We start from the raw sequence: 17500 nt of genomic DNA, 5'->3' as shown, positions 1-17500 counted from the left end.
TTACAGGGATATATCTGGGATGTAGGAGGCAGGGAGAAGAACATAAAGTCCCCCTATATCATGTCAAGTCAAGTTGTAACGCTCTACCGGCTTTGGAGGTAGCGCATAGGAAAGATGATGCTGAAATGGGCTCATCACCCAAAAATCCAGCTTGGCATGAGGTTGAAGATCGATCAGTGTCTTTCTTCACCTCCTCCTTGCTGTGCGGAGCCTTCAGCTTCTGCCCATCAACCGTGTCTGCTTTGCCGCCATTTTCCATGTTTGATCCCCCCTTCACCTTCTGCTCCGCTGCGCTCCCTGTGGGTCTGGGACCATCAGCCACCCTGGGGTTCCTGTTGTGATGCACGCCGTCCCTCCGCTCTTCCTCCACATTGTCTGCTGTCTCTCTGGAGTCACCGAAGCGTGGAAACTCCCTGTGGTTGGGTGGTTGTGGAGGGCAGGAGGATGTACCCATCAGCTTTAATGAGGTTTGCAGCTAGGATAAGTGAGCTGCAGCTGATGGGAGAACATCAAAAGTGACCTGGCTTCCTGGGAGTGGTATCTTGCTCTGTGGTGCCGTGACTGGAGCGCTAGGTGTGGGCTGTGCGGTGGGTTGATGGTGAAGAGGAGCAGGCTGGTGGTCGGCGAAGAGTCAGACAGCCAGTGAGACGTAGCTTTTTCAGCTGCTTTTCCCACATCGCGTCTCTTCGCAGAAAACAGTTAACGACCGCTCTCTCCAGCTTTTCCAGGGCCTCCTAAACATAGTTCTGCAACCCTGCCAAGCTGGTCATGTGACCAATGCGTCACCATCTTCCTGTTCCGACCGTCTACGCAGTCTCGCGAGAGTGGGAGTGAGAACCAATACACACATAAAATACATACATAGGCACACTTGTCCTCCTGAAGCCAACAACCATCTCTTTTTTCTTATTGACATTCAGAGACAGATTGTTGTCCATTACACCAGTCCGTTAGCCTCTGCACTCTGTATGCTGACTCGTCGTTCTTGCTGATAAGACCCGCCACTGTCGTGTCATGAGCAAACTTGATATTATGATTAAAGCTGTGCGTTGCTACACAATCATAAGTCAGCAGTGTGAAGAGCAGGGGACTGAGCACACAGTCCTCGGGGGCCCCAGTGCTCAGTGTGGTGGTGCAGCTCCCAATCCACCCTGACTGAGGTCTTTTGGTCAGAAAGTCCAGGATCCAGTTACAGAAGGGAGGTGTTCAGGCCTAACAGGCTCAGCTTCCTGATCGGGTGTTAGGGGATGATTGTATTGAATGCTGAACCAAAGTCTATATATAGCATTTTAACGCAAGTGTCCTTCTTGTCAAGGTGTGTCAGTGCCAGGTGGAGTGTGGTGGAGATGGCGTCGTCCATCAAACAGTTTGAATGATGTGCAAACTGCAGTGGGTCGAGTGAGGGGGCAGCAGGATCGTGATGTGTCTCATGTCGAGCCGCTCGAAGCACTTCATGATGATGTGTGTGAGTGCAACAGGGCGGTAGTCATTAAGACAGGACACAGAAGACTTCTTCGGCACAGGAAACTACGGCGCTGCTCAGAGAGATGTTGAAGAACTTCTGCCAGCTGTTCTGGACATTTTCTGAGCACTCTGCCTGGGATGTTGTCTGGTTGACTCTTCATAGTTTCCTCACATCGGCCGTTGTGAGACACAGCACCTGGTCGTTTGTCGGAGGGGTGGTCTTCCTCGCAGTCACATCGTTCTGCATGTTGAACCATGCATAGAAGCTGTTCAGCGCATCTGGTTTAGGTTAAGGTTTAGGTTTAGTTTATTTATATAGCACATTTAAAACAGCCGCGAGACTGACCAAAGTGCTGTACATCCACATCATAAAAAGGCTAAAAGTACACGATACACACAAAACTAATAAAACTAGTAGGCACAATAGGTCGTGGAAAACAAATAGTTTTTTAAAAGGAATTTAAAAATAGGTAAACTAGGAGCCATTCGGATATTAATTGGCAAGACATTCCAAAGACGAGGCCCAATAACCAGTGTGGGATTAAGAGGAGGTTCTGGTCACAGGATCTCAAACTTCTCAGGGGGGTATGGTGGTGCAGCAATTCAGATAAGTAAATGGGTGCTTGCTGGTGTAACGATTTAAGCATCTGGAAGGGAGCCTTCACTGTTACAGGCAGGTGATGATGTCTTGTACTTGGTGATGGCTTGTATGCCCCCACATGCGCCGTGTGTCACCGCTGTCCTTGAAGTTGTTGTGGATTCTCTGGGCATGTGCGCACTTTACATCTCTGATGGCCCGGGACAGTTTGGCCCTTGCTGTTCTTCTGAGTCTAGGGTCCTCAGAAGTCCACGCACCTCTGCAGTAATCCACGGTTTCTGATTGGGTCGTGAGATGATGTTCTTGGAGACAGTGACATCATCGGTGCACTTGTTGATGTAGCTGGTCACTGATGACGTGTACACCTCCAAGTCGGTCAAGTCGCAGTAAGTCGCAGCGTGTTCTCAAACCAGTCCTGAAGAGCAGAGATGGCTCCTGCTGGTCAGGTTTTCACCTGCTTCAGAACTGGTTTTGAACTTCTGACTAGTAGTGTGTATGCTGGAATTAGCATAACAGAGAGTGGTCTAAGTAGCCAGGGTGGGGGCGGGGCTCTGCCTGACATGCGCCGGGAATGTTTGTGTAAACAAGATTCAGTGTTTTCCCCTCTTGTTGCAAAGTCCACATACTGATGGAATCTAGGGATCACTGACTTGAGATTTCCATGGTTGAAATCTCCAGCGACAATAAACAGTCCATCAGGGAGTGTGTTCTGCAGATAACTGATCCTTGCATACAGTTCACAGAGCGCCTCCTTAGCAGTAGCACTATGTGGAATGTACCCTCTGATAATGAAAATGGTGGTGAATTCCCACGGTAAATAAAAAGGTCTACATCTAACAGTCAAACTCTGTCGCTGAGCCATGTCTCAGTAAAAACAAAAATGCAGCAGACCCCAAACTCATGCTGTGTAGTCCAGTTTATTTTCTAGGGAGCAAACATTTGACGATGATGATTGATGAAGGTTTGATTTTAGGGTTTGTTGTCTAGCACAGACTCCCGCCCGCTTGCCGCGCTTCGGCTTCCTCGCGCACCACTTATGATGTCCCCTCCTCTGGCCACCGGCATCAGGCAATGCAGAGAACTGGAGGCCTGGTTCTTGAAGCAAGCCGAGGTCGCGTAGCTTCTCAGGCAGCTCATCTTGAATGTATTTTACCGGATTATTGAGTTCTTAAAGTGTCTGGCGCCGATGTAAATATACTGTGTAAAATAAACTCGCTACGACACGAATTAAGCAAAGTAGCACCATTATGGCTCCGGAGCGGCCCCTGCGTGCTACTGCCACGCCGCCATCTTGGATTAGGTGATCCAACGCAATGCATATATGCAGATGATCTTCTATTTTTTATTTTAAATCCATCCATCTCCTCCCTGCCACCTTTGCTGTCATTGCATAGTAAATTTAGCCATTTTTTAAGGATATAAATTGAATTTGCACAAAAGTTAACTTTTTCTGCAAAAATTTTAATACAAGAGATACAATAAAGGCATCAAGCTTTGTAAAAATCTGTTTGTTAATCATAGGTTTGCATCGTTTGAACACCCAATTCTCTTTTTTTTTTACAGTAAGACGTACAATTAGCTCTTTAGTACCAAATTTCCCTGAGGCTCCTGATGTAAATATTATAGATAATTGCCTGTTTGTTCGCGCTGCGTAAAGGCCTAATATCCGCTATTCATGGTGAATTAATGGGTTTAAGTCACACCAGCCATCTTTATTACAGAGTAAAGTTGTACACAGGGCTCATATCCCCAAACTTAAGCTCTCTCGTTTTTACCCAGACGTCGATTCTTGTTGTGATAAATGTAAAAGCAGAGAGGCGTCTCTTATTCATATGTACGGGACGTGCCTGAATTTGGAAAAATTCGGGAGGGATTATCAATGCAACCTTGAACCAGACCCTGTGATTGCTCTTTTTGGTATCACTGGAAACAATGATAGGTGTCTAACTTCAGCTAAACGATGATTATTGTCTTTTGCATCCCTCCTGGCCCGGCGTTTTTTTAATCAAGCAGAAGGATATCACGTCACCCACTCATGCCCAGTGTTTCAGGGACATTATGTCCTGTTTGTCCCTGAAAAAGATTCACCACAAAATTTTAACAGGTGTGGGCCCGAGTTCCTCTTGTTTTTTGTTTGCAGACTAAACCCAGACTTCCAGCTCCATGTTTTGTTTCTTTCCTTTCCTTCTTTAAATATCCCTGGCGTCTAGCCTTTTTTACACAAAGCCTGCTTGGAGTCAGGGAGGGGTCAGGTGGGAGGTACGAGGGTTTTTAAGGAGTTTATAAAGTGTGCACTGAAACTCTACATGTTTACTCTGTTATATCGCTGTTTAAAATTAATAATTATATATTGTTGAAAGAAGCAGAAGAAGTTGATGGAGTCAGTGACCTGATGTGATCGTAATCAACTCCCTCGAAGAACGGGTTCCTCTTAATCTCCTCAACACCTGCAGCTCCGATACGGTGATCTGCTTCACAACAGAACCTGCATGCACACACACACACACACACACACACACACACAGTCTCAGTGTCCTAGAAATGCACTGCTATGTTTTAGGAAAGTGTTGCTGGTTATTGCCCGACATGCCCTATGTAGTGCACATGCTTTTGCTGTGTAGTGCACACGATTCAGGGAGACGGGATAAGAGTGTAAGGGTGTAGGGGTTAGGATGTAGGGGTTAGGGAGTATGGGAAGTGTGCTACCTGAGGATGAGGTGTTTGGCTCTGTCAGAGATCGGCACCTCAGGGGGAAACACCAGCGTCTCCTTCCAATTCATCACCTTTTTATACGTTTCCTGAGGAGTCTCGGAACAGAAGGGTGGATATCCTGCGTGCACACACACACACACACACACACAAAAGACTGTCCAGTTTAAAAGAGTAAAACAAGTACACACAAACACACATGTACACACAAACACACATGTACACACAAACACACATGTACACACAAACACACAAACACACAAACACACAGGTACACACAAACACACAGGTACACACAAACACACAGATACACACAGGTACACACAGGTACACACAAACACACATGTACACACATGTACAGTAGGTGGACAAGCGGTATGTTACTTTTACCGTTGCGGCGCTCTGCGACAGCATTTGGGTTTGTGCGTTTGTTGGTTTTTACCGCTGAGTGGCGCTATTGTATATAACTACAGACTGACGCCTCAGGCATCAGGTCGTTCTCTCCAGGATTAATGAGCCCCAGCTCGTCTAGAGTTGTTGCAGATTAAATCAAGTAAAACATTGTAATTAAACAAATTTATAATCACATTAGTAACATTACAGTCCAAATTTATAATTAAAATTAAATTCAATATTTTTAGGATTTAAGCAACGTAAACGTTAACGCCGTGAGCCTTTAGATTTTATTATGTGTAATTAGAAAAGCTACACGTTTAGGGTCTTGAGTCATCTTATATTTTGTGTTCTTTAAATTTGTAGTAGATTTATTAACTGAAATAAACGGAAACTTAATGACCATTAAATTAAAACATTGTCAGATTAATGTGCAAAAACTATATAGTAAAACTCCAGTACATTCTGAAACTATTCACAGTGCATAATTTTTCCACATTTTGTTACGTCACAGCCTTATTCTAATATGGATTAAATTAGTTTTTTCCTCAGAATTCTACACACACCCCATAAGAACAATATGAAAAAAGGTCACTTGAGATTTTTGCAAATGTATTAAAAAAAAAAGAAATTAGAAAGCACATGGACACAAGTATTCACACCTTTTGCCATGAAACTCAAAATTGAGTTCAGGCACTTCCTGTGTCCCCTGATCATCCTGTTCCCCCTGATCATCCTGTTTCCCCTGATCATCCTGTGTTCCCTGATCATCCTGTTCCCCCTGCCCCCTGATCATCCTGTTCCCCCTGATCATCCTGTTCCCCCTGATCATCCTGATCCCCCTGATCATCCTGTTCCCCCTGCCCTCTGATCATCCTGTTTCCCCTGATCATCCTGTTCCCCCTGCCCCCTGATCATCCTGTTCCCCCTGACCATCCTGATCATCCTGTTTCCCCTGATCATCCTGTTTCCCCTGATCATCCTGTTTCCCCTGATCATCCTGTTCCCCCTGATCATCCTGATCATCCTGTTTCCCCTGATCATCCTGTTCCCCCTGCCCCCTGATCATCCTGTTCCCCCTGATTATCCTGTTCCCCCTGATAATCCTGTTTCCCCTGATCATCCTGTTCCCCCTGATCATCCTGATCATCCTGTTTCCCCTGATCATCCTGTTCCCCCTGATCATCCTGTTCCCCCTGATCATCCTGTTTCCCCTGATCATCCTGTTCCCCCTGATCATCCTGATCATCCTGTTCCCCCTGATCATCCTGTTTCCCCTGATCATCCTGTTCCCTCTGATCATCCTGATCATCCTGTTCCCCCTGATCATCCTGTTCCCCCTGATCATCCTGTTCCCCCTGCATTTTTTAACTTTATGCGTGCGGCTGAGCGCTGATTAGACTACCTAGGAAGTTAAAGAGGACGAATTATTTTCGAGATGAGGCTGTGTTGGGCCGGTGTTATTTTATTCTGAAAGTTCCAGTTATTTCTATATTTAAAGTTTGATGTCTTTAAATGTATTTATAAAAAAACAGATACAAACAGAGACAGGCTATATAACAGTTCATTCTTTGTACAAATAAAATGATCAGCTAGTGAATTTGATCGTCTGTCCAAACAACATTTAACCAATGTTTGTTTTTTTGACTCATTATTATACAATAAATATCAATATCTCTAGTCCAGATTTTTCATTTTTGTTGTATAAAGTTCTCAGATGTGGAAATTACCATCACTGTAGTATTTCTTTGATACAACATATTGTTATGACTTTTTTATGACTTAATTCTATTTAAAACTATTCTAAACTGCGGTGAGTGAAAAATGTCACTTTTTACGCCACCTGGCGGTCATTTCACGAATTACTTTAAAATGCAACTGATTTATTTTGGCTGCTGTTGTTTTGCTGCAGCAGTGAGCGTGGCGGTAATAGGCATTCTGGTTGTCTACCTACTGTACACACAAACACACAGGTACACACGGGTACACAGGTACACACGGGTACACACGGGTACACGGGTACACACGTACACACGGGTACACACGGGTACACACGGGTACAGAGCTCCACCCACCAATTAGCATCTCATACATAATGACGCCCAGACTCCACCAGTCACACAGCTTGTTGTAGCCCGTCTGCATGAATACCTCCGGGGCAATGTAGTCTGGGGTCCCCACTGTGGAAAACGCCTGACACACACACACACACACACACACATCAGATAAACAGCTCATAGAGACCCACAGACTGACAGACTAACAGACAGACAGACAGAGAGAGAGAGAGAGAGAGAGAGAGAGGTGTTATCAGTGTGTTATTACCAGCTGCCTCCTGTTGCGCTTCCATGTTTCTGCTTTTCTCTTAGAGTTCATGTTCTGAGAGCCTGTGGGTGCAACACACACACACACACACACACACGCAGAGTTGAGTAAGAGGCATGATAAGCAGCGGTGCATGCTGGGAAACAGGCCTGCACTTACTAAAGTCAGTGTTGAGACTGTAGCTCAGGTTTCTGTAGAACTCGGTACGGTGAGCCTTTTTAAGTCCAGTACACAGCCCGAAATCTGAGAGTTTAACATGACCCTGAAACACACACACACACACACACAGTGAAGCGCACTGCAGCTCAGTGTGTAGTGAAAAAAAGAGGAACAAGAAAGCAGAAGAGGAAGAAGGTGTGGAGAGAGAGAGAGAGAGAGAGGGGGGGGTTAATTTTAAGGTCATAATGAAAACTGCAGAGAACACAGAAAGTGTGTGTGTGTGTGTGTGTGTGTATGTGTGTGTGTGTGTGTGAGAGAGAGAGAGAGAGACAGAGAGAGAGACCTTCGAGTCGAGCAGCAGGTTATCAGGTTTGATGTCTCGGTGGATGAAGCCGAGCTGGTGGATGGAGTCGATGGCCAGAACCGTTTCAGCAACATAGAACTGCGTTTCCTCCTCCGTCAGGGTGTCCTTCTTCATCAGCAGTGTCATCATGTCTCCTACAGGGGGCGCAGTCACAACCACAGCTCTATAACACACTCACACACACTCCACCGTGTCTCCTAAAGGGGGCGCAGTCACAACCACAGCTCTATAACACACTAACACACACACACACACACACACACACTCACTCCACCGTGTCTCCTACAGGGGGCGCAGTCACAAACACAGGTCTATAACACACTAACACACACACACACACACACACACACACACACACACACACTCCACCGTGTCCCCTACAGGGGGCGCAGTCACAACCACAGCTCTATAACACACACACACACACACACACTCCACCGTGTCTCCTACAGGGGGCGCAGTCACAACCACAGCTCTATAACACACTAACACACACACACACACTCCACCGTGTCTCCTACAGGGGGCGCAGTCACAACCACAGCTCTATAACACACACACACACACACACACACTCCACCGTGTCTCCTAAAGGGGGCGCAGTCACAACCACAGCTCTATAACACACTAACACACACACACACACACACACACACACACTCACTCCACCGTGTCTCCTAAAGGGGGCGCAGTCACAACCACAGCTCTATAACACACTAACACACACACACACACACACACACACACTCCACCGTGTCCCCTACAGGGGGCGCAGTCACAACCACAGCTCTATAACACACACACACACACACACACACACACACACTCCACCGTGTCCCCTACAGGGGGCGCAGTCACAACCACAGCTCTATAACACACACACACACACACACACACACACTCCACCGTGTCCCCTACAGGGGGCGCAGTCACAACCACAGCTCTATAACACACACACATACACTCACACACACACACACACACACTGCACACACATCGCACTTACACACGCACACACACACATGCACTGCACAGACACACACTGCACACAGACTGTGTGTGTGTGTACCTGTGTACGTGTGTATATGTGTGTGTGTGTCTACAGTAGGAGACATGTCAAACAGCCGCCTGGACCGTGACAGGACCATGTACGATCCGTGCACGGAATGTGATCCCCTGCGATGACGCAGTTAACGATGCCCCGCCCCATAAACGCCCCCATGCGCTTTCCAATAAGATGGTTGCAATGCTGTAAAATCCCACCAGGTGGAGCAGTGACTGTTCCAGTTAACTTGTGTCCAGGAAGCTCTAAACAGTAAGTCCAATATATACAGGCAGTTCTTACATTGTCACCATAGTTTCATAAAAAGATGATGTGGTAAAAAAATAAATAACAACTGATTCGAATCGAACCCGGAGGTGCAAGGCGACAGTGCTAACCACTACATAATACACTGCTAGATAATATTTTGCTTCAAAGTAAAGCTCAAAATTTAACTTTTGCTTGGGTTTGTTTTCGTTATATTTCTAATGTTTTCGCTGATGTTCTTTTCACTGACAGTTAAAAATTGGCATAACAAATCGATTAAAGGTGCATAACATCTGGAACAAATATCTACCCATCAGTATGTCTTTAGTCATTTAACCATACACAACGTTCCCCCATCAAAGATCTGATGGGACATTAATCACTTATCACTACGGTGAATAGATGCAGCAGCAGAGACAGATTAAATCCCCATAAACATTCACACTTAAAAACAATACTAACAGAACTAAGTAGTTCCAGAGGGTCAGCGCCTGTTATCAGGACAGGATTCACCTACAGGAGACTACTGGATTCTACTGCTTACATTTTTAGCCCTAGTTCCATTTGGTTTTATGCGATTTCATGTGCTATTTGTGTGTGTGTGTGTGTGTGTGTGAGAGAGAGAGAGAGTGGGCTTTTATTGTGATTTATCCAAGGTTACTACTGCTACTAATAAAAATTATTTCAACGTAACCCGTATGGGTCTCAATCACAAAATCAGCCAACGCTGTAAACAGATGACACGACAAATTATATACTCTGAAAATCTTGTTTTATTTAAACATTTAAAAAATATATACAAAAGCACAAATACAAAAACAATCACCGATTACGGGGCTTCTCAGTCTTTCTGACTCGAAACCAATGTGGCTTATTAAAGATGCACTGTTTTATTGGACATGGCTGTTTTTAATGGTCAGCAAAATAAACTCTGTCTATATACTGTGAACGTCTCAAAGTCATGATGTAATAGAGACAAGTCTCTTCAGATCCTTCTCCACTAATTAATCTCCACTAATGTTATCATGGTGTAAATTATTAACGTATTGATGTATTTCACTTGAGGATACAATAGACCATGTGTGCGTAGTACCCCAAACAATCCCCCAACAATTTAAACACGCAAACATGTCTTAAAAATAATTATTCTTCCAAAACTAGTCAAAGTTAAAACAGTATTTTGTATAAAACAGGTGAATACATGTTGTATTTTAGCTTAAAGTTCATTAAAATACCTGGATAAGACCAGCTGCTTATCAGTCTCTATCTGGCTCTTTTACACCGCGTTCCAAATTATTACGCAAATGATATATTTCTCTGATTTTCATAATTAGTCAATGCAAATGACAGTCAGTATAATTTTCAAGTCATCAACCATTAGGGTATAATTCTAATTTTATTAAACCTCAGAATGATAACAATATTATGCACAACAGAGTTAAAAAAATGTATAGGTTTTAAAGAACTAAAGAAATGGCCTTTCGAGGTAATATTTACTGAAATAAAAACTATTTAAATCAAAAACATCCTAACAGGGCATGTTACATCTTACTCTAGGACCCCTTCTTTAATATCACCTTCACAATTCTTACATCTATTGAACTTGTGAGTCTTTGGACAGTTTCTGCTTGAATTTCTTGCAGTATGTCAGAATAGCCTCCCAGAGCTGCTGTTTTGATGTGAACTGCCTCCTCTCCTAGATCTTTAACTTGAGGATGCTCCAAAGGTTCTCAATGGGGTTGAGGTCAGGGGAGGATGGTGGCCACACCCTGAGTTTCTCATCTATTATTCCCATAGCAGCCAATGACAGAGAGGTATTATTTGCAGCATGAGATGGTGCATGTCATGCATGAAGATGATTTTGCTACGGAAGGCACGGTTCTTCTTTTTGTATCATGGAAGAAAGTCAAAAACTTTATATACTTTGCCGAGGTTTTTATACCTTCAGGGACCCTAAAGGGGCCTACCAGCTCTCTCCCCATGATTCCGGCCCAAAACATGACTCCGGCACCTCCTTGTTGACTTTGCAGCCTTGTTGGGACAAGGTGGCCATCCACCAACCATCCACAACTCAATCCATCTGGACCATATAGGGTGACACGACACTCATCAGTAAACAAGACTAGTCTTCATGTATGTCTCGGCCCACTGCAACCGTTTTAGGGGTGGCTGAATAGTTGGTTAATGCACAACTGCAAGCCTCTAAAGAATCCTACACCTTGAGGTTCGCGGGACTCCAGAGTCACCAGCAGCTTCAAATACCCGTTTGCTTCTTTATAATGGCATTTCAGCAGCTGCTCTCTTAATCCGATGAATTTGTCTGAAAGAAACATTTCTCATTCTGCCTTTATCTGCACGAAACCCGTCTGTGATCTGAATCAGCCACAAATGTCTTCACAGTACGATGATCAGGCTTAAGTTTTTAGTGAAATATTTAATGTTTTTATACCTTGTCCAAGGCATTGCACTATTTGACGCTTTTCGGCAGCAGAGAGATCCTTTTTCTTTCCCATATTGCTTGAAACCTGTGGCCTGCTTAATAATGTGGAACAATCTTCTTCAGTACTTTTCCTGTGATTGGGCTCATCTGGGAAACTAATTATCACAGGTGTGTGAGATTAATTTCAGTGATCCAAAGAGCTCTGAGACACAACACCATCCATGAGTTTAATTTAAAAACTAAACATTTAATGTTTATGACACTTACAGCCAATTTGCATAATAATTTGGAACGCGGTGTATATTAAAATATCCATTTTAAAAACTATTAAAGATAGAACAGTTTAAGTCTTTGTTTCCCCCAAAGTATCAGACGGTTTGCAATTCTATGTTTTAGAATATAGACCTGACCAAACCTCATTCTAAAGCTGTTGCACTGTGACGTCATCCCTCCCTCAGCTCCCTCAGCAGCTTGTTCAGGCTCCTCCAGTGGGTCCAAAAGGCCAACCGTCACCCATCTGACCCCCCAATCCTCCACAGCGGAGCTCTGATTAAAGACAACAAGAGAATTTAGTGAAGACAAAGATAAATAAACTTTACAGAACATCTAGTTGTAATAAAAATAAAATATATTAATAAACCTATTTACCACAGAGTGTGACAAATACTGTTTTGGGGAATTCTGGAATGTAAATTACTGTGCTAAAATACTGTGCTTATGTTAACCAGTGAACTTTGTTAGCGTTAGCCACTATCTGTCTGTATTATTGTCTGCATTTAATTAACCGAGAATTTACTTAATGCGCTTTTCATACAAATAAGTTAAGCGATATAACAGTCGTATATGAGCATTAGTTCATCTCTGAAGCCAAACTATAACTTCCCGAGTACTGAATCCCCCTACACACCTCTCCTCCCCACACACACACCTCCCCCCACTCCTTAACTGATAAACACCTCAGAGTTTTTATCCAGCTCGGTAACTAAGCGCTCGCGCTACCGCGCAATGTCACGGCCAAAGTGGGAAAAATATAAACCTGGCTCGCGAGCTCCTGTACATCTATCCTCAGCTTGTGTCCTTCATAAACTGCATCACATATATTTACAGAAATAACCTGCAGATTAACTCTTACCCAAAGAATAAATAAATGCTGAATTATCCAGACAACACTCAGTGAGACTCTGGAGGTATTTTCAGAGAGCACAAACACTCATCTTCACTCTTCTTTTGTAATAGGGACATTAATAGTATTTTCGAAGCTTTAGTGTCTTTTTTAGTTAAAGAGGAGTGACATTGTGAGTTTGTGACACTGACAGTAAGCTGTAATGTTAACTCCAGACTTGATAAACAGATCATTAACTTATCTAAAGTTACATCTGACCGCTGCTGGTGCTGCCAGTGATTTTCAAAACGCCAATAAAAAACTAAACTGGGAAATAAACTGTAAACTAATCCCAAACAAATTTTATATAATAAAACACCACTTACCGCGAATAGTCCATTAATCCGCCATCTTCATCTCTAGTGCAGTTTGGCAGCGTCAGTTCGGCGGGGGTGGGGGTGGGTTTGTTAAAATCCCGTGATTGCAACTCAGTGCAGATAAATTGCTGGCTTGTGTTAACGTGTCCTTGAGAACGAAGCACCATCTAGTGGTGGAACCAGGTAAATGCATAAATAGGCCTTGAATGGGCGTGTTTACTGTGAAATCTCGACACGCCTTTCTGGCAGTAGAGGGAGGAGGGATCACACCGTCCATAGGGCAGCCGTACGCCATTCGCACGCCATTCACATGGCTGCGGCTATTTGACATGGCACCTACTATATGTGTGTGTACTGTACAACGTGGGCTTTATTGAGAATTGGAAGACCTTTGAGGGCAAAGCTGGCCTGTTAGGGCGGGACGGTGTCCATCCCACTCGGGAAGGTGCTGCTCTCATTTCTTGTAGTATAGCTCATAGTCTTAGAAAAGGCCTAGTTAATCGGTGACAATCCAGAGCCCAGGCCAGGGAGCAGACAGACAGGCTAACCCAACCGTCTGCTAGCTGCATAGAGTCGTCACTCAGGGTTCACTCTATTGAGACTGTGTCTGTTCCCCGAGCTAAAATCAAATTTAGAAAGACTCAGAAAGTCTGTTTTAGTAATTTAATTAGCATAAAGACTACAAACTTGGATCAGACTGAATGCGCAGCCGGCACCTCTGATCTGAAGCTAGGACTGTTAAATATTAGATCTCTCGCATCTAAAGCAGTTATAGTTAATGAAATTATCACAGATCAGGAGTTTGATATACTCTGTTTAACAGAAACCTGGATTAAACAGGACGAGTATGTAGCTCTAAATGAAGCTAGTCCTCCTGGATACAGCTACATACACCAGCCTCGGTTAACTGGTAGAGGAGGAGGCGTCGCAGTTATTCACAATGATAATTTGACTATTGTACAAAAACACGGACACAAATTTAATTCATTTGAAATTCTTTATAGTAACATAAGTGTATTTAACTATATTAAGTCAGCTCAGTCGATCCCGCTAATTGTCATTTACAGACCTCCAGGGCCGTACTCGGAATTTCTTAGTGAATTTGCAGATTTCCTCTCAAACCTAGTCGTTTCTGTAGACAAAGTGTTAATTGCTGGAGATTTTAATATTCATTTTGAAAACCCAGAAGACCCTCTGAGAACTGCATTTATGTCTATACTGGACTTGGTAGGAGTAAATCATTGTGTAGTAGGACCCACTCATAAAGCAGGTCACACTTTAGATTTAATAATATTATTTGGATTAAGTATAAGAAATTTATTCACAATACCACTATCTGAAGTTATCTCAGATCACTATCTTGTCTCAATTCAAGTGTGTCACAATAATAATGTACACACAGCGCCGCGCTACCGTATGAAACGTACATTCACATCAACTACCAAACAGAGTTTTATCAGTAATCTCCCAGAGTTCCCAATTTTGATTAGATCACCGTCTGACCCCACAGAACTCGATCAGGCGACTGAATATTTAGAGTCAACATTTCGCTATACCCTAGATAATGTAGCTCCAGTCAAAAGAAAAATTATTAAAGATAAAAAACTTGCTCCCTGGTATAACGATCACACGCGCACTCTAAAACAGACCGCTCGGAAATTAGAACGTAAATGGCGTCAAACTAAATTACTAGTATTTCAAATAGCATGGAAGGAGAGCATCCTGAACTATAGAAAAGCTCTTAGTGTAGCTAGATCAACATATCTCTCCACTCTTATAGAAAATAACAAAAATAATCCTAGATTCTTATTTAATGCTGTAGCCAAATTAACCAGAAATAAGACCACTGCAGAAATCTCTACAACATCATGCAATAGTGAGGACTTCATGAACTTTTTTAATAATAAAATTGTAAATATTAGGCATAAAATTGAGGTTTTGAAACCGAACAATGTAATTGATGCAGATGTTAATCTAGCCATGTCAGATCAGAACCTAGAATACTTTACTCCCCTTGAAGAGAATGAACTAATTTCACTCATCTCTTCTTCAAATTCATCAACCTGTATATTAGATCCTGTACCGACACATTTTCTTAAACAGATAGTACCAGCAATAATAGAACCCCTGTTGAGAATAATTAATTCTTCACTCAGCATTGGATATGTTCCAAAATCTTTTAAAATGGCAGTTATCAAACCAATAATTAAGAAACCTGACCTCGACCCCTGTCAGCTGTCCAATTACAGACCAATATCAAACCTCCCCTTTATCTCTAAGATTCTGGAAAAGATAGTAGCGGAGCAGTTATGCTCATATATACATAGAAATGGCATACATGAACTGTATCAGTCAGGATTTAGGCCTCATCACAGTACAGAGACAGCGCTCGTTAAAGTAGTAAATGACATTCTGTTGGCCTCTGATCAGGGTTGTGTAACTATGCTTGTATTACTTGACCTCAGTGCAGCTTTTGACACTGTTGATCACGCTATTCTTCTTCACAGATTAGAAAATGTAGTGGGAATTAAGGGTACAGCCCTCTCCTGGCTCAGATCCTATCTGACCCATCGTTATCAGTATGTAGACTTAAATGGTGATTATTCTGCATGTTCTCTAGTGGAGTTTGGCGTTCCGCAGGGTTCAGTTTTAGGTCCACTGCTTTTTTCCCTTTACATGCTTCCTCTGGGCAACATAATCCGTAAGCATGGTATTAGTTTTCATTGTTATGCTGACGATACACAGTTATATGTCTCAGCAAAACCTGATGAGAAAAAACAGCTTACTAAAATTGAGCAATGTGTGCAGGACATAAGAAATTGGATGCTAATTAACTTCCTTCTGCTAAATCCGGATAAGACAGAAGTTCTAGTCATAGGACCGCATACAGCTAGGAGTAAAATTTTAGATCACACCGTAACTTTAGATGGCCTTTCTGTTCCATCAAATGCAACAGTGAAAGACCTTGGTGTGATTATTGATTCCAGCCTTTCATTTGAAGCACATGTAGATAATATTACCAGGATAGCATTCTTTCACCTCAGAAATATTGCCAGAATAAGAAATTTATTGTCGCTAAACGACGCAGAAAAACTAGTTCATGCTTTTATCACCTCTAGGTTGGACTATTGTATTGATGCGTCTGGTGTCTGGGGATGATTCTCTCTACCTAGAAAATGGTTCTGGCCTTGACTGGTGTTGGCAACTGTTTCTCTGGGGACTTGACAGTTCGATAGTTCATGACTGGAACTTCTTACAAGTCTACCTGGGTCTTCAATAACTACCTGGACTCCATATTAACATCAATTAACATCAGCTATTATAGCTGAACTGCCTCCCACCCTACACACTGTATAAATGCAGATCATTTACTGCTTTCTGTTTCACCCAGATGAGGATGGGTTCCCTGTTGAGTCTGGTTCCTCTCAAGGTTTCTTCCTATTACCATCTCAGGGAGTTTTTCCTTGCCACTGTCGCCCTCGGCTTGCTCACCAGGGACAAACTGACCATTTTGATTCATACAAATTCACATTTCATACAAACTTAAATAATTCTTTTGACTATGTAAAGCTGCTTTGCGGCAATGAAAATTGCTAAAAGCGCTATACAAATAAAATTGAATTGAATTGAATTGAATTGAATATGTGTGTGTGTGTATGTACGTGTGAGTGTATGTGTGTGTATGTGTGCGTATGTGTGTAGGTACAGTACTGTGCAAAAGTCTTAGGCACCATATTATATGCTGTACCAATTTTGTTATATATGTTTATCATGTCTGCATAATTACGTACAAAATCATTTAGTATTTCCATATTAATTGCCACTTAACAATTAACGAATAAATAACATTAGGTTTCTCCTGTATATTATATTCTCCTGTAATGTTATTTATTTATTCATTTTTAAGTTATATATGGAAATACTGTGGAACCTTGGATTATGAGCATAATTCGTTCCGGAAACGGGCTCGTATTCCAAAACATTCGGAAACATAATAATTAACACAAAATATAAAGTAAAAATAAAACAAATTAACCTGCACTTTACCTGTGTAAAAAAAGTTAAAATAAATCCAGACAGATAAGTGTTTCCGTTTATGTACACAGGCAATATGTGTGTGTGTTTGGGTCTGTCCTTATGTGTGCGCGCGCGTAATATGACATCGTGCCGGTTCACAAACATACACACATGCTAAAGGCGAGAGAGAGAGAGAAAGGGTGTGTGTGAACCAGCATAGTGTCAAATTTTATGTGCATAACA

General features: G+C 42.7%; 1 protein-coding gene across 3 annotated transcripts in view; it reads right to left on the bottom strand.

Moving 5' to 3' along the window:
- stk38b (serine/threonine kinase 38b) overlaps window positions 1–17500 on the bottom strand; it is a 25568-nt gene that overhangs the window by 1428 nt on the left and 6640 nt on the right. For all 3 annotated transcript variants that reach the window (XM_053484645.1, XM_053484643.1, XM_053484646.1), the window contains exons 7-12: window positions 7992–8146; window positions 7649–7751; window positions 7490–7551; window positions 7240–7357; window positions 4769–4892; window positions 4452–4547 (exon numbers count right to left, since the gene is read on the bottom strand). In XM_053484645.1, coding sequence (XP_053340620.1) covers window positions 4452–4547; window positions 4769–4892; window positions 7240–7357; window positions 7490–7551; window positions 7649–7751; window positions 7992–8146 — 658 coding nt within the window. The remainder of the gene's footprint in view (window positions 1–4451; window positions 4548–4768; window positions 4893–7239; window positions 7358–7489; window positions 7552–7648; window positions 7752–7991; window positions 8147–17500) is intronic.

The sequence above is a fragment of the Clarias gariepinus genome, chromosome 23, assembly GCF_024256425.1.
Source record: "Clarias gariepinus isolate MV-2021 ecotype Netherlands chromosome 23, CGAR_prim_01v2, whole genome shotgun sequence".
Taxonomy (NCBI): domain Eukaryota; kingdom Metazoa; phylum Chordata; class Actinopteri; order Siluriformes; family Clariidae; genus Clarias; species Clarias gariepinus.
The sequence above is the reverse complement of the archived record's forward strand: the minus strand, read 5'-3'. Positions and strand labels throughout refer to the sequence as shown.